Source organism: Ovis canadensis, chromosome 2, assembly GCF_042477335.2.
Source record: "Ovis canadensis isolate MfBH-ARS-UI-01 breed Bighorn chromosome 2, ARS-UI_OviCan_v2, whole genome shotgun sequence".
Taxonomy (NCBI): Eukaryota; Metazoa; Chordata; class Mammalia; order Artiodactyla; family Bovidae; genus Ovis; species Ovis canadensis.
Genome location: NC_091246.1, coordinates 180,395,153 through 180,417,185, shown reverse-complemented (window position 1 = coordinate 180,417,185; position 22,033 = coordinate 180,395,153). Strand labels below are relative to the sequence as shown.

Below are 22,033 nucleotides of genomic sequence, written 5' to 3'. Positions count from 1 at the left end.
AGTCCACACCTCAAATCTTGGTGGGGATTAGACTCACCTGGGAATGTGGGAAGGCTATGAAAGCCCAGGGCATCCCTCCACATTAAGTTTTGTACTTTATTAGCTCTCCAGGTCGGAGAAGGCAATGGCACCCCCACTCCAGTACTCTTGCCTGGAAAATCCCATGGACGGAGGAGCCTGGTGTGCTGCAGTCCATGGGGTCGCGAAGAGTTGGACACGACTGAGCAGCTTCACTTTCACTTTTCACTTTCATGCATTGGAGAAGGAAATGGCAACCCACTCCAGTGTTCTTGCCTGGAGAATCCCGGGGACGGGGGATCCTCCTGGGCTGCCGTCTCTGGGGTTGCACAGAGTCGGACACAACTAAAGCTACTTAGCATCAGCAGTAGCAACAGCAGCAGCTCTCCAGGTGATTCTGATACCAAAATTTGAGAACCGCTGATCTAACAAATGGCTAAAATGTTCCAAGCAGGGAGAGACCACATCCGGTTTAGCGGGGAAGTATTATTAACTAAAGCCTCTTTATGTTGGGCACATTGACACGGATGTTAAAAATGGGTAGAATTTTATTGGAAGAGATTTGAGGAAAGGAAGGAGGATAGGGCTTCAGGTAGCGAATGCCGCAGGGCTGGTGGAGTGACAGCGTACACACTGGGAAAAGGCGAGGCCAGCAAGCCGGCAAGAGGGCCTTGGTGAGCCGCATTGGAGGCTCTGAGGAATTTCACCGTTTCAAGGGAATGTAGCTTCTCAACAGGCAATTCAGCAAAAGATGTATTGCATGGGGGGAGCTGGGGGCAGAGAGACCAGTTCAAAGACTACTGCTTGACAAGCATTTTCTGATCGGGACTCTGGCCTCCTGAGCTCATAACTGATAGCAGTTATCGCCCCTTGTAAAAGAATTTAGATATTCTGGTATTCTGGTCATACTATCAGTCTTGGACCTGGTCATTTCAGAACCTTATCATGTCTGGATTTTAAATCCCTGAGCTTGTAAATCTGATGTTGGACCTTGGCACATGGGGCCTCCATCGCAGCACAGACACTGCTGCACAACCACAGGAATCGGTTGTTTTCTCAGAGGGTTTTCCACGCCGCCCAGCAGGCAACATCACAAGGGCCAAAGCTGTTAGATTCTCAAATGTTTTAACGTTTCTTATTAAAATTATAGTTAAAAGTTGTCTTTAGAGGAGGTAGAAAGCAGGATGGGCACTCTAGGGACCACATTATTAATGTTATTAAAAAAAAAAACTCTTACCCTAGTAACTGTTTTGTTAAAAAACAAACAAAAAATTCAAAACTGACCTCTCTTCTGATAAGCTCTTTTTAAGAAGGAGCAAGACCAGAGGCATTTGACGTCTTTGTGTAGGCAAAAGCTAACACTTGACCAAGTGAGAGCTGGGGCTACAACAAATAAGGTTTTGTTTTAAAGTAATTATAAATCTAGAGAATGCATAACACTCAGAAGAGGCATTTGTAAGAATGTCAAGCAAACCATTATATGTGGTATGGATAAACAACAAGGTCCTTCTGTATAGCATAGTGAACTATATTTAATATCCTGTGATAAACCATAATGGAAAAGAATGTGACAAAGAATGTATATATATATCAAATATATATAACTGAATCCTTTTGCTGTACAGTAGAAATTAACACAGCATTGTAGGTCAAGTACACTTCAATAAAATAAATTGTAAAATAAAGAATGTCAAGTCGACAAAAATTTCTATTGTTTTTTTAAAATTAAACTTGCAACTTTTCTCAGAAGTTATAGATTCTGTTTCTTTGGTCTGTCATTACCTTGACAAGCACAGACGTAGATGGTTCTAGCAGGAGTTTGGAGACCATCTCAGCTTGCAGGACCACAGAGAGTTTTCCACCTGAAACCAAGCAGATGAGGGGATGTAGGTGAGAGAGGAAGGAGGCTGTGACCCCAGAAGCCACTGGTGAACTCGTTTCCTGCTGGCCTTTCTAGTCCACATTCACCAACTTTAAAAAAGATTTCTGCAGAAATCACCCACATGATTTTACTCTAGCTGAAAGATTTTAGAAGACAAGGTAGCTTTTTAAGAAATGTCCCTTTAGAGACTGTTTCATATAAATCAGAACAGTGACGTGCAGGATACTTGTAAAGTCTTTTGCAAGAATAAAAGCAGTTCCTTTCCCTAACCCCGCACAATGGAAAAGGCAGAATGGAGAGAACTACGTTTCAGTTCCTAATAAACCTTGGCCTCTGCCTGCTTTACAAGCTCTCCAGGTGATTCTGACACACACTAAAGCTTGGGAACTGTTGGTCTAAACAACAGTTTAGACTTCCAAGTGGAGAGACTTTGGAAAGGTAGGGTGTTCTCAGGGGACTGCTGTTACCTGTCCTTATTCACTGCGCAAATGTCCATTCAACCCTTACTGTGCATTGAGAAGAATACGAAGGAAATATAGACCTGTGCAGCTTGTACCCTCTCGCTTTGACATTTGATCGCCTAACTGTGGCGTTGAAGTTTACGTACATCAGAATCACCTGTCTTTTTTGTCAGCCAACTGGGGTGGACTCAAGAATGAGAGCCTTTTAACAAGTTTCCTGGGTGCTTCAGATACAGTGGTGCTCAGACTGGTTTAAAACACGCTGCTGTGGGTATCTCAGGTGGCTTAGTGGCAAAGAATCCACCTGGCAATGCAGGAGAGGCAGGAGATGCGGGTTTCATCCCTGGGTGGGGAAGATCCCCTGGAAGAGGAAACGGCAACCCACTCCAGTATTGTTTCCTGGAAAATCCCATGGACAGAGGAGCCTGGCAGGCTACAGGCCAAGGTGTTGCAAAGAGTCGGACATGACTGAGAATGCACCCATTCACGTGGTGGACTTGGGATGCCTCAGTTGTCAGAAGCACCATCTAACTCCTTGATGCACAAAAGTCTTTATCTCCTGCTGAGATTGTGTGCTCCCTGAGGAGCAAGCTTCGACATTTCTTGAATCTCTGCAAATAGCAAGCTTAGGATGGGTGCATAGGCAAGTGCTCAGACCTGTGCTTTGGAAACAGTAAACACAATGGCCTAAAGCCAGAGTTTGAGACTTAAACTACAAGCTCATATGCCTGACCTCTCTCCTACATTCAAATTCTGTACAGGAGAAAGATCTCCCCAGTCAATGAAACCATTATTAATAACCAACTGGTGCCAACTACCAAAGTGCTTATTTTGATAAGCTTAATGGAACTTTGAAATCCTCTGAGCAGGGAATATCACTCAGAGACATTTGGTCCTCCTTCTGATAAGATACTGCTATTTTCCAGTTATTCAGTGATTGTGCCCCGTGGAGCCATTTCACCTTCCACAGATTTTCCACACTTCAGTCTATCATCACATCAGCACACGTAGAACATATGTTCTCAGCCTGTGCTGAACGTTTTTAAATGTCCAATTTAGTATTATCTCTGGATCAATGACATGACACAGGAGGACAGTTAATCCCTAAGTGCAATTGACTCACACATCACTCTTATTTGACTTTACAAGCTGTTTTTAGACTCAGAGTGAACAAACGTACCTGAAGTTCCAGAAATTCTCATATCATACAAAATAAACTTTTCAATATTATTCCTAACTGGTTCCTAGTGCAAACACAAACTATACTTCTTAAAATAACATAAAATGCAGGTTACTCAAAACTGGAACCTCATTCCAAGCTGGCAGTTCGTTTCTTTGGGACTGAAATGGGGGGTAATTGCACTGGCTTAAGATAATTTATCTTGTAATTTTTGCTGGATATGGTTAAAGGTCAGTGTTTTTGTCTACAGAACTCAAAATCAGTATTTGCTGGGGGCTAAGTATTAACTGTTTCAAGCCCATGTAGAAAATTACTGCATGGCAATGTGTGAGTTTATGTCCCTCACAGGTATTACTAGATTTTGTTTAAGGATAAGCTCAGTTCTGTTTCCATCACAAAAGTATGTAATTCCTCTAAAAGCCATTGCTACTGTTCATACAAAACAGCCCCTTTTTGTTTGCTCCTCTCCCTTTTGCCCCAAGTGTTTAAATAAAAGCAATCAATCAGGCCAGTACTGAACCGCCAGTATCAGTGCTTCAGGAGGAGGGTGGGAGTCCCCAGTGTTGACTGCATTCCGGCGTTGGCAGCGGGAGGCGCGGTGTGCAACTCAACTCTTTCTGTGAGAGATGTGTTCACGCTCCTGCTGGTCTGCCAAGAATCTTTTCGTATCCTTCCCACGGTAGGACGTTGAAAACATGAGCAGGAGGTTTATAACAATCCACAGTCATTAGAAAAGAACTTCTCAAAATTGCGGTAAAAATACACAACGTAAAATTCACCGTTAAGTTTTGTAAAAGTGGCTTTGTTCTGCAGCTGCCACCACCATCCACCTCCCCAAATTTCCATCATTTCAAACAGAAACTCCGGGCCCATGAGTACCTCCCCACTCCCCCTCCACCTGGGCTCTGGTAATCATTGCTCTGCTTTCTGTCTCTGCGAGTTTGATCATTCTAGGTCCTTCACAGAGGAGAGTCATACAGAGAGTCATACAGTGTTTGTCCTTTTGTGTCTGGCTTATTGCACTGGGTGTAGTGTACTCAAGGTCCATCCCTGCTGTAGCAAGGGTCAGAATTTCATTCCTTTTTAAGGCTGAATAACATTCAATTGTATGTATCTAGCATGTTTTATATATCCATTCATCCTTGTATGGGCATAGGGATTCTTTTCATCTTTTGATTGTTTTGAATAACGCCATGAAAATGGGTGTGCAAATATCTGTTCAAGTTCCCGCTTTCAGTTCTTTTGGGTGTATACCCACAAGTGCTAGATTATACGGTAATTGCATGCTCAATTTCTTGAGAAACTGCCATACAGTTTTCCACAGTGGCTACACCGTTTACATCCTGGCCGCCAATGCACAGGGCTGTATATCCTCTCACAGCTCGGAGGAGCCTACAGAGACATGGCAACTAAATACAACGTGGTACCTTGGATGAGTTCCTAGAGCAGAAAAAGGACATGCAGGAGAAATTAAGGAAATCCGAATAAAACATGGACTTTAGTAATGGGATATCAACATTGGTTCTTTAATTGCAACAAATGTCCCATAATAATGTAAGATGTTTATGTTAGGGGAAACTGGTTCCAGGGGCGGGGACATATGGAAACTCTGTACTATCTGCTCAAATTTTCTATAAATCTAAAACTGTTCTAAAAAGTAATATTATTGTAGGATGTATGCAATCTTGAAACAAGTCACTACCTCAGTTATTTCAGTGACTTACTAGGATACTTCAAATTTTGGATTCAAGTGGATTTAGGTAAAGCAAAGTACTTTTTTTTTTTTTTAGCAAAGTACTTTTTAAAATAGCCAAATAAATTCAAATCACCAACTCACTCTGTTTTCAAAGTAGTTGTTTGGTTTAACATTTTCTCACATACCTCTAACTCAATAAACATGTAAATAAAGAACTAAAGTAATGAAAAACAAAAATGCTTTAAAGGTTTGCTTGTATTGATAGACTATCCTCCTATGGATATATTACCAACATGCTGGACAAATTACTTCCTTGGCCCTGGATATGCAAAACAAGTAAAGATCAAAATAACGGAACAAGTAATATTAATTTTTTAAAAGTCTTGATTAGAAAGGAAAAAACTCTTAACCACCAATAACTTTTAATTTTTCAGGTTATCTGACTTTTAAATGATTACCCCTTAATTATTAAGAAATATCAACAATGACACAATGACAGAAAATGCCTAAACAATGTGCTTGGAAAGAGGTACAATTACCTAATATCTGAGATTCACAGTAGATGGGAAAGGGACTGGGGGCTTCCCTGGCGGCTCAGTGGTAAAGAATTAGCCTGCCAGTGCAGAAGATTCCGTTTTGATTCCTGATCCGGGAAGATCTCGCATGACTCGGGGCAACTGAGCCTGTGTGCCACGACTATTGAGCCTGTGCTCTGGAGCCCAGTGTCTGCAACTACTGAGCCAAGAAGCCGCGGTTTCTGAAGCCTGAGTGCCCTAGAGCTCATGCTTGCAACAAGAGAAGCCGCCGCAGTGAGAAGGCTGCACACCGCGGCTAGAGAGCACCCCCACTCACCGCAGCTAGAGAAAAAGCCCGCGCAGCAACGAGGACCCAGCACAGCCGAAAGCAAATAAGTAAACAACATTATTTTAAGAAATGATATACATGAACTTATAAAAAAATCTACCAAAAGAAAAGATTGATAATTTTGTATAAAGTAAGAAATTCTGTTCCTCAAAGTCTCCATGAAAAAACTGAAAAGAAGTGGAAAAATACCGTCATCCCTTATACCCAATGCAGATTAAAGAATATATAAAGTATTCCAACAAGTCAAAACATAAATGGATAAAAGGCAAAACAGGAATTATACCAAAGAAATAAATATGGCTAATAAACACATGAAGACCTGCTCAATCTGAATAGGAATCAGGTAAAGAAGATGATAAAGGATGATAAATATTTTTACATCTGTGAGATAGGCAAAAATTTATAATTCTGGTAATTACACGTGTTGGAAGAGGTCAACAGGAACTTATACATTGCTCAAGGAATGTAAGTTGGTATAACCACAATGGAAAACAACTTATCTCTCACAGCTAAATATTTACATCCCCCCAAGTAGCAATCACTTGAGTATAAACACAAGTGCAACTCTTAGACATATACAGAAAGAGGCATGTGCAAGAATGTTCATAACAGCTATGTCCATAATAGCAAAATTTGAAAACTAGAATGTCCATAAGCAGGAAAATGAATGAATAAAACTTGGCTTAGTCCCACAGTGGAATATCATTTAGCAGTGAAAAGAAGATGATATAGCTCTATTCAACAATATCAATAAGCCTTGGAAACAATTTTGTTTAAACAAAAAAGTCCTAGAGGACTATAAAAAGTATAATACTCTTTCATCATGCTAAATTCCAAACCAAGCAAAACTGGACACTAAATTGTTTAAATACATACACAGTTGGGATAGAAACTTCATGGCAAAACCAATACAATATTGTAAAGTAATTAGCCTCCAATTAAAATAAATATATTTATATTAAAAAAGTAATGCAATCTAAATGAGATACCATCAGAATGGCTAAAATAGAAAAGGATGAAAATGCCAAATGTTAGTACGGATTATGAGGCTACTTAAATTCTCACACATAGCTAGTGGGAGTATAAAATGGAACAACTGCTTTGGGAAATTGGCAGTTTCTTAGAAAGTCAAATACATCTCTCCCCTGTAATCCAGCATTTCCACTCCTAGCTATTATCCAAGAGAAATGAAAACATACGTCCATGCAAATCATAGCAACTTACTTATATAAGAGATAAAAACTGGAAATTGCCCAAGTGCCCTTCAATTGTGATACATCCATAATAGAACACCACTGAGAAGAAACAAGCAGCAAATTACTAACAGCAACAAAATAAATGACTCTCACAAACATGCTGATGGAAAAAGACAGACACAAAATAGTACACACTGTATGGTTCCATTCATATCTATACTATAGGAGCCAGACCAGCGTTTGTTTCTGGGGTAAGGATTTAGGAAGGGATACAATGATCAGACATGAGGTTTTTGGAGGTATTGATTAATGTTTTATATCATGATGAGGGGATGGTTTTAATTTTATTTCTTGATATGGGTATGGGTTCAATTTTATAGATCAGACTGTAAAATTAAGATCCATGCATTTCACTGTAGGTAACTCATACCCTGATTAAAAATTACTCGGAAAAAAATCAGAACTTCATTTCAGATTGTTTATTTTCTAATCAGCAGTAAATGAGAATTTAATTTTTAAACATATTTTTTAAACATGGTGATTTTTTGGCTAAAATGTATATAGTAAAATGCCACTTTTCCTGTAATTAATTATTTTATTTGAAATGCTTGAACTTGTACATCCATTATGACACCAAATGTTGGAGGGGGAAAGCCATGGTCTAATACAAGATGGGTGGAATATTTAGCCCAGTGCTAACCTGGGATGGAGTGGGGAGAATAGGAGATGAGATAGGGAAAAATGTACAAGTAGACAAAAGTTGTGATATGGTTTGTTTTGTCTTATAATCCCTCAACTTTCTAACTAATTTTTACATTAAAATTGAGGTATAATTCATATACTATAAAATACATTCTTTTAAACTATAAAATTTTGTTATCTTTAGTACATTTACAAAGCTGTGCAACTCTCTGCACTAATTCTGGAACACTTTAGTCACCCAGAAAGATATTACATACCGATTAGCAGTCAGTTCCCATTCTCTCTTCTAGCCCCAGACATCACTACTCTACTTTAGTTTCTTTATAATAGATTTTTCTACTCTGGACATTTAATACCAATGAAATCATATAATATGTGGTCTTTTGGGGCTGGCTGCTTTCACTTAGCATAATGTCTTCAAGAATCATCATATTGTAGCATGAATCAATCACTCCTTTCAAGTGCTGAGTACTATTGCATTTTACTAATATGCCACTTTTTGTTTATCCATCAATTGATGGCCATTAGGGTTGTTTCCATTTTTGGTTATTATGAATAATAGAATGATACTGCTATGAATATTTGTGATGCAAATATTTTTGCCTTGACATTTGCTTTTATTTCTCTTGGGTCTCTACCTAGCAGATATTATGTTGTAGGTATAATTTCATTTTTTGCTGTTTACTTGCTTTAAAAAAAAATTGAAGCATAATTGACCTACAACATTGTTAGTCCATGTGTATAAATAGTAATTCAATATTTCTATATGTTACAAAACCATCACAGTATTGTTATAGCTTAACTGCTGGACTGTGTGGTCACTTCGTGGATGTTAACTATTATGTGGCTGAATCACACTGACTGCATTTTGTCAGCTCCTTCTTAGGCCTGCAGTCCTACCCACTTCCCTTCCTGCGTGACTGAGCTCTAGTGTACTCACAAGAAGTGTACCCAAGCCAGATAACTTTCCTATCAACTTTTACCCCTGTCTTCATGTGATGCAAGAACTAGAAGAATGCTCTTCAACTAACACAGATAGTTAATGGTCCACAAGGAAAAATGGTCATGAGACCCCAAGGGGGAGGAAAAACCCCCGGCTCCTATTGGTGCAAATGTGCTACTCCCTTAGTAGTCAGCTTGTATTTTTAGCTTTGGCCCCTTTAAATTCCCTGTACCCCTTTTGGCAGTGGGGAAGTGAAAGTCGCTCAGTCGAGTCCGACATTTTGTTGTGTCCATGGGCTATACGGTTCATGGAATTCTCCAGGCCAGAATACTGGGGTGGGTAGCCTTTCCCTTCTCCAGGGGATCTTCCCAACCCAGGGATGGAACCCAGGTCTCCCGCATTGCAGGCGGATTCTTTACCAGCTGAGCCACAAGGGAAGCCCCACAATACTGGAGTGGGCAACCTATCTCTTCTCCAGGGGATCTTCCCGACCCAGGAATTGAATCAGGGTCTCCTGCATTGCAGATGGATTCTTACCAACTGAGCTCTCAGGGAAGCCCAGCAGTGGGGAATGCAGCTGCAAATGCTTCCAGATCGCCAATCCAACCCATATGTAAGTTACCCACAATAAACCCCATAATTACACTTTATGGAGTTGCCTTCTTCAATTTTTGGTCTTAAAATTTCTTTTCAGTTCAGGGGATATTATTCAGTATCCCTGCTTTTGAAAAGTTATATTTTGCTTTTAATCAACATATGTAACTTATTTGGGTATATTAAAAATGTATTTTACAAAGAACAACAAAGCTATGGAATTGGATTAAAAAAGCAGGGGATGAATGAGAGAGAGAAAGGAAGAAGGAAAACTGCCTTTGGAATAGTAAAGAGACTGAGAAGAGAATTTACTTAGTGTCCTGTATTATATCAGGGACAGACAATCTAGTGATGTTGATAAAACATGAAATGTGGGCTGGAGGAATGAGCAGAAGAAGAAAAGAAGGCAAATATGAGTTTAAGAAAGAAATAGTCTTTAGTAACCTGATGAGGATCAAAATACGAAAACCTGATGAAATATGTAAAACATTTTAACAAACATGTATATATAGCTTTATAATTTAAAATAATTCTATGGAATTAGCCCTCAACATAAGACAGATTTTCTTCCGCTTCAGATGATCCATGTCTAACTTTGCCTTCTTTCAAAGTTCATTTTACTCAAAGCTTCTTCAGTAGAATTACAGTCAATAAATATTTATTTATTTTCTCACTCATCCCATGATAGGCTTTTAAAGAAACCAGTTTCAAATCCGGCATCTCCTCTTCTCCTTTGCTCTACAGTTTGTGAAACCGACAGCTGGGCTTTTGTGGTTCCCTCGGCAGGGTTGTTTTCTCACCCAGTGGCTTGTAATCCTCCAGATCCTGTGCTTGCTCTCTCCCTCCTTCGACTTGGCTAAAAAGGTGGTCCAAGGACAGCCTTTTTGACAATCATATCTAAATTAGCCCTATCCACATTCCCACTCTTTTTTCCCTTGCCCTGATTTTATTTTAAACACAGAAAAAATGTTTAACCTCTCTATAATTGAACACATGCAAATAAAGAATATAAGGCGGTAATAGTTTTCAGCCATCAAATTACCAGTGATGGAAGAAAATTTTCATGTACTGAGATATGGGGAAGTCATTCTGGCTTATGCATGATTTAACATAAACTTTATGCTAACTAGAACATCCCGTTTTGTAGTCTATTAAACATACATTGTCCATGTGCTTTAAGCATTAAAGAAGATGCATTGTCCGGAAGTAAAGAATGTCTGTTGTGAAGATAGAGATGAATGCCTCTTTTCCTGGGACGTCAGAGAGAGTACACCTTTGATAATAAGGCTTCCTTCCCGGGTGGCAAGCCACACACACTCGCTGTGCACTTGCTAATCTGTCTTTTTCAAAACTTTGCAGGAATGTACCCCTGTCATGGTTCATGTTCTTTTTTTCTGACGAAATATAAAACTGTGCTTAAAACCATGCTTTTCTTGAGGAATTCCTCAGAGCTTTCTGAGAGGCTCTCTCCAAAGATCTAGTCCTCATTTGGCTTGAATAAAACTCTTTTCTATTTTTATTGTAGATCGGTTATCAACTCTTTCTGTCTACACCAATGATAAAACAATTACATCACTGAAAACAGGCTGAGTAGGGTCAGAAGAACAATTTTGTAGTTGTTAGTATAAAGTTACAACTTTTCTGGAAAATAATTTAGCAACATCCTTTGAAGTCTTAAAGGAAGCGCATCTTCTGACCCAGTAATTTCAGTTTCAAGAATCTCAGAGGGCTTCGCCGGTGCCTCAGTGCTAAAGAATCTGCCTGCCGAAACAGGGGACACAGGTTTGATCTCTGGTCCAGGAAGGTCCCACGTGCCATGGGGAGCTAAGTCCAGGCACTGAAGCTACTGAAGCTCTCAAGCATAGGGCCCGGGAGCACAGGGGAAGGCACCGCGGTGAGAAGCCTGCACGTCTCACTGTGCAGCTAGAGAAAGCCCACGCGCAGCAATGAAGAGAGCATAGCCATAAATGACATAAATAATTTTAAAAAAAAGAGTCTGTCAGAATTTATCTGAAGGCAAGCATTTATACATATGTTCATTGCAACGTAATTTTTAACTGTGGAAATTAAACTGGTATGTAAAAATGAAATATTTTAAATAAGCCATTAATATAATGTGAACATGTAAGAACACTGAAAATCATATTTTCAAAGAGTTTTTATTAAAATGAGAATATATTAATTAAATGTGTTAAGTTTCAAAAGTAGAATATGGTATGGGAGGGAAGTTTAAGAGGGAGGGGGAATATGTATACTTATGGGATTCATGTTATTGTATGGCAGAAACCAGCACAAAATTGTACAGTAATTATCTTCCAATTAAAAATAAATTTAAAAAGTAGAATATACAAGTATACAGATATATAGTATGTATACAAATATACAGTATATAATAAAAACTAGAAAGCTTATCTAATCCAATTAATCTAATTAATCTAATCTAATTGGTTCTCAAAATTGGTATACCTCAGATTCATCTAGGGAATATAATAGAATCAATGTCCTGAATCTGTCCAGACCCAGTGAATGGGAAGCTTACATTAGCTATGAAGCAGGAATATGGACAATTGTAATCATGCTCTTCTCACTATCCATCAGCATATCATTATTTTATCTTCTATTCGTCTCCCCTGCTGGAATATAAGCTTCAACTAGAACATGTAATTCGCTTTACATAAGAAAAACAGGGAGGCTCAAGGTTTCTCAGGTGGTCCAGTGGTTAGGACTCTGAGCTTCCACTATATGGGGCATGGTTTTGACCCCTCGTTGGGGAACTAAGGTCTCCCAAGCCATGAAGCATGGTCAAAAATATAAAAAATTAAAACGTAAAAAAGAAAGCAGGGAGGCTGAAAGAGAATGGGCAATCTTGAAATCCTAGGGAGAGTCAGGGAGGCAAGACTGAAGAAGGAAAGAGAAAGATAATTGATAATAGTGTAGACTCAAGACTAGGTAAGGAGGGTTTAAAGACATTTTTCAAAGGGGATATTGGGCATGGTACAATGCAAGCCATCCCTACCTACCTCCACCAAGAAATCCTCAGGATGGTATTAATTTCTCACTTATAAATAGCTATGAAGGGACTGTTGAAAATAAGTGGAAAGAAATGCTGAGTCCTGCTTTAAGAAGGGTGGATGAAGGTGGATGATGAAGGCTGCGGTGGGTCAGCCATCAGGGTTGTGTGAACTCACCTTGAGAAGCATATTTTTCACGGTAAATCTCATAGGCTTTTCTGTGGGCATCAGTGAGGATCTGCAGACGTGAAGATCTTGATTCCTGGTGGGGAAGCTTCGTGATCACTCGCTCCAAGTCACTAAAAGTGAACCAGATCTCAACTAGGTCCCCAAAGGAGCGGAAGGCGAAGGAGGCATAGGCAGCAAAGAGATCGGCAAAGGCCTCAGTTCTCTGGAGAGTGCTGGCAGGGAGGGTCTGGTGGTGTAGAACCACCAGGGGCTGAAGCTGAGCAGTCTTGAGGGCCTCAAGCAGTTGCCGATAGCACAGCACTGTTCCCTTGTCTGGGTTCTCCAAGATTCCTTCTGGGAGAAGTTGTGCCCATGGCAGAAATACTTTGTAATGGGTGATCATACTGGCACGGACACTTCTAAAGTACTCTGGCAGGAATGCAGGCAGTGGCTGGCGACAAACGTAAATTTCTTCATCTTCTGCTACAAAGGGAGGATCCTGGTTTCCCAGGGGATCCCTCAGATTGTGTAGCAAGTTGTTGGTTAGAGGACCAGCAGCTGAGATGAAATTTTTATCAGAGTCCCAGTCTAAACCCCAGCAAGAAAAACTTAAAAGGACAATAAGGACTAAATGCCAGGCCAGCTCCATCTTCAAGGAACTGTCAGGAGGTTTGTGGAATACTTACTTTATAACTTCAGTTGAGGTTGTAAAATACCAAGCAACTATTAACACTTAATATGTAACAGGATTATCTACAATAATGAAATCAGTACATGATTCATCAGTCCAGTTCAGTTCAGTAGCTCAGTTGTGTCCGACTCTTTGCAACCCCATGGATGGCAACATGCCAGGCCTCCCTGTCCATCAGCAACTCCCAGAGTTTACCCAAACTCATGTCCACTTAGTCGGTGATGTCATCCAACCATCTCATCCTCTGTCAGCCCCTTCTCCTCCTGCCTTCAATCTTTCCCAGCATCAGGGTCTTTTCAAATAAATCAGCTTTTCGCATCATGTGGCTAAAATATTGGAGTTTAAGCTTCAACATCAGTCCTTCCAATGAGCATTCAGGACTGATTTCCTTTAGGATGGACTGGTTGGATCTCCTTGCAGTCCAAGGGACTCTCAAGAGTCTTCTCCAACACCACAGTTCAAAAGCATCAATTCTTTAGCGCTCAGCCTTCTTTATTAACCAACTCACACCCATGCATGACTACTGGTAAAACTATAGCCCTGACTAGACAGATCTTTGTTGACAAAGTAATGTGTTTGCTTTTTAATGTGCTGTCTAGGTTGGTCATAGCTTTTCTTCCAAGGAGTAAGCGTCTTTTTATTTCATGGCTGCAGTCACCATCTGCAGCGATTTTGGAGCCCCCCAAAATAAAGTCTGCCACTGTTTCCACTGTTTCTTCATCTGTTCGCCAGAAGTGATGGGACCAGATGCCATGATCTTTGTTTTCTGAATGTTGAGCTTTAAGCCAATTTTTTCACTCTCTTCTTTCACTTTCATCAAAAGGCTCTTTAGCTCTTCTTCACTTTCTGCCATAAAGGTGGTGTTATCTGCATAACTGAGGTTATTGATATTTCTCCTGGCAATCTTGATTCCAGCTTGTGCATCCTCCAGCCCAGCGTTTCTCATGATGTACTCTGCATATAAGTTAAATAATATGCAATTATTATTAACGGTGACAATATATAGCCTTGACCTACTCCTTTTCCTATTTGGAACCAGCACCATTTACTGAAGAGGCTGTCTTTGCCCTATTGTATATTCTTGCCTTCTCTGTCAGTATAAGGAATCCAGTGGCCCCGCTGGAGCGGTAAGCAGCCAGAGGAGAGGAGATGCCCTACGTCCAAGATCAGGAGTGGCGCCGGCACTTCACTGGAGTGGCTGTGAGGAGATACCCCACGTCCAAGGGCAAAGGAGAAGCCCCAGCAAGAAGGTAGGAGGGGCGAATTCACCTTTAGAATCAAACCCCATTTCCGCCAGAGACGCTCAAATAAACCTTGTGTGCACCAGGACCTGGGACCCCACAAAGACTGAGACAGAACTGTGTCTGAGCGACTCCTGTGGAGGTACCGGTCGGCAGTCGTCTGCCGCAGGGACAGGGGCTCTGGGTGTGGTTATGGCATAAGTCCTCTTGGAGGAGGTCACCATTAACCCCACCAGAACTTGCACAGGACTGAGAAATAGACTCTTGGAGGGCACAACAGAACCTTGTGCACCAGGACCCAGGGGAAAGGAACAGTGACCCCACAGGAGAGTTGCCTGTGGTTGTCCAGGAGTCTCTGGAGAAGGCGTGGGTCAGTGGTGGCCTGCTGCAGGTTGGGGGCACGGACTGTAGCAGTACATGCATGGGATCTTTTGAGGGAGGTCACCATAATCTTCATTACCTCCACCATAGGAGATAGATAGCAGGGAGTGAGCACAGCTCCACCCATCAACAGAAAATTGGATTAAAGATTTACTGAGCATGGCTCAGGCCATCAGAACAAGACCTAGTATCTCCCTCAGTCAGTCTATCTGATCAGGAAGCTTTCGTAAGCCTCTTGTCCTTCTCCATCAGAGGGCAGACAGACTGAAAACCACAATCACAGAAAACTAACCAATCTGATCACATGAAACAGCCTTGTCTAACTCCATGAAACTATGAGCCATGCCATGTAGGGCCACCCAAGATGGACGGGTCATGGTGGAGAGTTCTGACAAAATGTGGCCCACTGGAGAAGGTAATGGCAAACCAATTCAGTATTCCTGCCTTGAGAACCCCATGAGCAGTATGATTCATCAATGCAATATCAAAAAATTTTAAAGCCATAGAGATGGCACAATAACCTCAAACTTCTCATACAATTTAAGCCAAGAAAACTGGAAAGTGAAGAAAAAAGTCCTTCACATTTTTTCTTACTTCAGTTCAGTCACTCAGTCATGTCTGACTCTGCAACCCCATGGACTGCAGCGCGCCAGGCCTCCCTGTCCATCACCAACTCTTGGAGTGTACTAATATGTTTTTCTTACTTACAAATTATCTTAAAATTTATTTACATAGCAGAACAAAAGTGAGTTCCTCACCAAACTTTTTTCCTCCTTTAAATATACATAAGTATATACATGATGAATACATTTTATAAAAGATTCAAACAGTATAGAAATATGTATAAAAATTTACTAATTCCCCTCTTTGTTTCCCTTTCTAGGATAATCATTTTCAATACTGTGCTTCCTTCCAATTTTCTTTCTCTGTATATATTAATGGTATTCAGGAGTCAGAGTGCCAGGAGTTTAAGTCTCATCTGGTGGAAGTTACTTAATTTCTGTCTCTGTTTTCTCAGCTGTAGAATGGGGATATACAGGGTTGTGAGAATTAAATGAGGTCATTCATTAGCATATTTAGAACCTTGCAACTCAATGATAGCTATTATTATTACATAAACAAATGCATATATGTGTATAACATTTCAAATATATAAAAGATACATGGAACTATGTTTAATGCAGTGTTCCTTAGCTTTTTTTCTCTGCACTTCAGTTTAACCTCTTGCATATTGAATATTGGTTGATTCTAAATTTTAATATGTTGCAAATTAATATTTTTAGCTATACATCTTTGTCCCACATTTAAGATAAGAGTTTTAGAAATTAAGTTGCTAACTCAATGGTGTGCCCATTTGGAATTTTGATTGCAATCCAAAGCAGGTTTCTTCAAACTTAAATCCTGCTTATAGCTAAGTGTATCTAAATCTCTCTAGTTTGCTCACAACCTGTTATAAATTCACATTTGGACACATTTTTGGTTTGGAGGCGTAGTTTTTCATGTTAAATGGCTACCTGTTTTTCTTCTGAGATTTAGGTTCATATCCTTTGTACAATTTTATTATTTAACTTATTATGACATAGGAACTCAATAGTTTGGATATCATGTATTAAAATGTGATAGAAAAAAAAAGTCCCCCCGTTTTAAAATTTGGCTTATTTGAAGTGTATCCTTCAAAATACATTACTTAGTACCATATTTTTGAAAGCTTGTGTCAAATGTATTATTTAATATTCTTGTTTCTAATCTTTAGATCTTTATTCCATCTTTATGTTGCATGTTACCAGAGTTTCTAAACTTCTAATGGGTTGTTGCATAGGCCATTCCTTCCCCACTATTTGAAATGCCATTTATCAGAAGCCAAGTATTTGGGACTTCCCTGATGGCACAGTAGATAAGAATCTGCCTGCCAATGCAGGGAACGTGGGTTTAATCCCTGGTCCAGGAAGATTCCACATGCCATGGAGCAACTAAGCACATGTGCCACAACTACTGAGCCTGTGCTGTGAAGCCCACAAGCTTCCACTACCAAGCCTGTGTGCCCAAGAGGCTGCACATGACAGCTGCTGAGCCTGCAAGCTGCAACTACTGAAGCCTGCTGCCTAAAGCCTGTACTCCACAAGAGGCTGCAGTGAGAAGCCCACTCACCTCAACTGGAGAAAGCCCACACAAAGCAACAAAGACCCAGTGGAGTGGAAAAAAAAAGGAAATGAAATATTTATCTAGATGTGTTTCTAGACTTTTTAGTCCTTGTCTATCTATTCACTTAATGAAAGGACATGGCCTCTCCTATCATTTTTCCCTTGGAACTGTCTTAGAAATATGTGATATATATACATATATAAATAGAAATAGTTTTATTTCATTTAGTGGAATTTTCAAGGTGACCCTGACAGCCCCAGGTCAATATACCATTTTCAAATTCATCTGTTTATAATCATCGTTCTCTCTCTAAATATATATAATTATAGAAATAGTAAATAAATGTATTATCATAAATATCCCTGAAATTTAGATAAAATATTTCCATTTGTCTTATACCTAATCCCAGGTACTTCCTATGAAATATCCATCATTTATTACATCTGTATGTACATAAATAGTTTTCCCTACAAGTATACAAAGTAAGAGGTACTATAATGTGAGTACTGACGTACAACTAGCATTTGTACCGTATAGCACACTTAGAGATCTTTCCCTTGTGTAAATACTGATATATCTGATTATTTTCAAGGGCTGTATTGTGTGATGCTCCCCCATCATTTTGTTGATTGGGTGTCGTCATTGATGCCTTTGTCTATACACAGATAGGTATTTCTTCAGGAAAAATACTGGAGTACACTTGCTGGGTAATAGGGTAGTCAGCCATGCTTTAACTTCTAATGGTACTAACAAATTTTCCCCTGAAAGCAGTGTCCCAATTTACAGTCCAACCAGTAGTGTATTACAACATTAAATTCCTAGCAAACCTACCAATGCTATTAGAATACTATCAAATTATTAGTGTTTTTATAATTTTGAATGATTTAAAAAATTTATTTGTATCAGCTCTGTATCTATTTTGGGAAATAAACTTTATTACCATTGTAAATTGAGAAAATATATAGCTACTGAAATTATATATAATTATATACATATATAGTAATTATATATAGCATATTCTCATCTGCAGCTTATTTATTCTGGACATTAATCCTTTTGCTAGTATTATAGGTTGACAAAACATTCTCCAAATCTGTAGCTTTGGTTTTTAATTTTTAATGTATTAAATTTTGGTGTAGTCAAATTCATTAATTTCTTTATTGCTCTCTAGATATATTTTTTAAAAGCCTCTTCTACTGCAAAGTTATAAGAAATGCTCATATTTTCCCTTTTTAAAATTAATTTTTAAGGACACAACTGACATGTAACATTGTATTTGTTTCAGGTGTACAACACAATCATATACATTGCACAAAACCACCACAGTAAGCCTAGTCAACATATCCATCATTAATATACAAATTTTTTTCTTGTATGTGGCAAGAATGTTTACGATCTACTCTCAGCAACTTTCAGATAGACAGCAGTAACTATAACCACCACGATGCACATTATAGCCCCATGACATTTACTTTGTAACTGGAAGTTTGTGCCTTTTGACCACCTTCACCTCTGGCAATCATCAGTCTGTTCTTTGTACCTATGAGTTCAGTTTTTATGGAAACATTTTTTTTAGATTCTACACTATTTGTCCTTCTCTGCCTGACATTTCATATAGCATAATGCCCTCTGGGTTCACCCATGTCACAAATGAAAAGATTTCTTTCCAGAACTGAGTAATATTTGATTATACACAGTTTCTTTAGCCGTTTATCCGTCAGTGAACACAGGTTGCCTCCATGTCTGGGCTATCATAAATATTGTGGCAATGAACATGAGGGTGCATATATCCTTTTGAATTAGCGTTTTCATTTTCTTCAGATAAAATACCTAGAAGTGGAATTGCTAGATTACATGGTAGTTCTATTTTTAGTTTTTTTTGGGGGAAACTTCTGTTTTCCATACAGAGGTTCTCACCAATAGTACACAAGGGTTCTATTTTCTTCACATCCTTGCTAACACTTATTTTTTCTTTTTCTTTATAACCTTTCTAATAACAGGTGTAATTGATATCTCATTGTGGCTTTTTCATTTTGATGATTAGTAATATTGAGCACCTCTTCATGTGCCTGTTGGCAATGTGAATATCTTCTTCGGAAAAATGCTTATTCTGCTCATTGGCCTCTTTTAGATTGCTGTTATTATGTGTTTATATATTTTGGATATTAACCCCTATCAGATATTACCTGCAAAGGTTTTCCTTTGACTGATGGCTTTCCTTGCTGTGCAGTAATTTTTGGTTTGATGTCCAATTTATTTTTGCTTTTGTTGCTCTTGCTTTAGTGTCAAATCCAAAAAGCCATTGCTAAGACTGATGTCAAGGAGCCTACCATCTGTGTTTTCTTCTATAAGTTTATGATTTCAGGTTTTATGCCCTTAAATCCATTTTTAACTTCTGTGAATAGTGTAACGTAGTGATCTAGTTTTCCCAACACCATTTAGTAAAGGAAATGTCTTTCCTTTGCTGTACCAATACCATAGTTCTACTATACCTATGTAATATAGCTTGAAATAAGGACACATGATGCCTGCAGCTTTGTTCTTTCTCAATATTGCTTTGGCTATTCAGGATCTTTTGTGATTCCATACAATCGTACGATTGTCTGTTTCTATGAAAAATGCCATTGGTATTTTGAGAGACTGCACTGAATGTGTAATGAAGGATTTTAAAATGAAGGGGCATGTTAACAATATTAATTCTTCCAATCTGTATGCATGGAATATCTTTCTGCTTATCATTGTCTTCTTCAATTTCTCTCACTACTGTCTTATATTTTTCAGTATACAGGTTTTTTACCTCCTTGGTTAAATTTATTCCTAGGTATTTTTAAATTATACAACTGTGAATGGGATTATCTCCTTTTTCTGATACATAAAAAAATAAATACTTGGCTGCATCAGGTCTTGGTTGTAGTAAGCGGGATCTTCAGTGTCATGCAGAGATCTTGTTCTGGTACACTGACTTTCTACTTGTGGCTCCAGAGCACATGGGCTTCAATAGTTGTGGCATGTGGGATTTTAATTCTCTGATCAGGAACTGAACCTGTATCTTCTACACTGGCAGGCAGATTCTTAACCATTTGACCATCAGTAAGAACCCAACTGTTTTTTTTTGGTGGTGTCTTTAGGGATTTGTATATGCAAGATCATATTATCTGCATGACAATTTTACTTCTTTGGATGCCTTTCTTTCCTAGTTTTGGCTAAGATTCCATTTTTATTTATTGAATAAAAATACTGAGAATGGGCATTCTTGTCTCCTCCCCAAGAGTATGATTAGCTGTGGGCTCGCCATTTAGTCTTTATTATGTTGAGATACTTTCCCTCTATACTCACTTTGATGTTTTTAAAAATAATTCAATGTTGAATTTTATCGAATACCTTTTTCCCTTATCTATGGGGATGACAAGGATTTTTATCCATTTTGTTAAGCTGTATAATACATTGCTTGATCTCCAGATACTGAATCATCCTTGCATACCTGGAATAATCCCACTTGATCATTTTAACATATTAACTTTGCTGTTTTGTTGAGGATTTTTCCATCTATTTTGTACATCAAGGATATTGGCCTGTAGTTTTCTCTTCTTTAGGGCCTTGTCTCATTTTGGTATCAAGGTAATGCTGGCTTCATGAAATGTATTTGGAAGTAGTACCTCCTCTTCCATTTTTGGAAAATGTTTGATAAGGACTGGTATTAATTCATCTTTAAATGTTTGGTGGAAGTCATCAGTGAAGCCATATGGCCCTGGACTTTGTTGGGAGGTTTCTTTTTATTCAATCTCATTACTAAGCAGACTAACTAGATTTTCCATTTTTGTCATGATTGATAGTGTTTTTCTAGCAGTTTGTCTGGAGAAGGCAATGGCAACCCACTCCAGTACTCTTGCCTGGCAAATCCCACGGATGGAGGAGCCTGTCAGGCTGCAGTCCATGGGGTCGCTAAGAGTCGGACATGACTGAGTGACTTCACTTTCACTTCTCACTTTCATGCATTGGAGAGGGAAATGGCAACCCACTCCAGTGTTCTTGACTGGAGAATCCCAGGGACGGGCTTGCCGTCTATGGGGTCACACAGGGTTGGATACGACTGAAGCGACTTAGCAGCAGTGGCAGTTTATCTACTAGGTTGTCCAATTTGCTGGTGAATATCAACATCTTATGATTCTTTATATATTTCTGTGGTATAACTTATCTTTGTTTTTTTTTTTTTTTTGTGAGTCTAGTTAAAAGTTTGGTCACTTTTACCTTAAAAAGAAAAAAACCCCTTAGTTTTATTGCTCTTTCCTACCAACTTTGGGCTCTATTTCCCACCCCACCCAAGATATAAAGTTAGGCTGAGATCTTTTTTGATAAAGGCATTTATCCCTATGAACTTCCCTCTTGGATTGCTTTTGCTGCCTCCCATCAAGTTTCGCTATGTCATTTTTCCATTTTCGTGTTTCATTTTTAAATTTCTCTCGATTTCTTTGACTGACTGGTTAAGTAGTGTTGCTTAATTCCTATATATTTTTGAAAACTTCAGGTTTCTGCCTGTAGTTTTGTTTTATATTAGTCAGAAAACATGCCTATTTCAGTCATCTTTAACATAGTAAGACTTGTTTTGTGGCCCAACATATGATCTATCCTAAACACTGTTCCATTTATGCTTAAGAAGAATCTGTATTCTGTTGCTTTTGCACAGAATGGTCTGTGCCTGTTAAGCTCAACTGGTCTAAACATACTACTTGAAGTCTATGCTTCCTCACTGATAATGTCCACTGATGAAAGTGGGATACTTAAGCCTACTACTATTGTTTTGCTGTCTATTTTCCCTTAGGTTTGTTAATATTTGTGTCATATATTCAGGTGCTCCATGGCTTT

At 39.0% G+C, this 22,033-nt stretch overlaps 1 protein-coding gene across 1 annotated transcript in view; it reads right to left on the bottom strand.

Annotated features, from left to right (window-relative positions):
* LCT (lactase) overlaps nucleotides 1–13,442 on the bottom strand; it is a 50,144-nt gene extending 36,702 nt beyond the window's left edge. Inside the window, exons 1-2 of the mRNA XM_069577687.1 lie at nucleotides 12,725–13,442; nucleotides 1,801–1,880 (exon numbers count right to left, since the gene is read on the bottom strand). Of these exons, the coding sequence (XP_069433788.1) occupies nucleotides 1,801–1,880; nucleotides 12,725–13,364 (720 nt within the window). The 5' untranslated portion in view covers nucleotides 13,365–13,442. The remainder of the gene's footprint in view (nucleotides 1–1,800; nucleotides 1,881–12,724) is intronic.
* Between the last annotated feature and the right edge of the window lie 8,591 nt (nucleotides 13,443–22,033).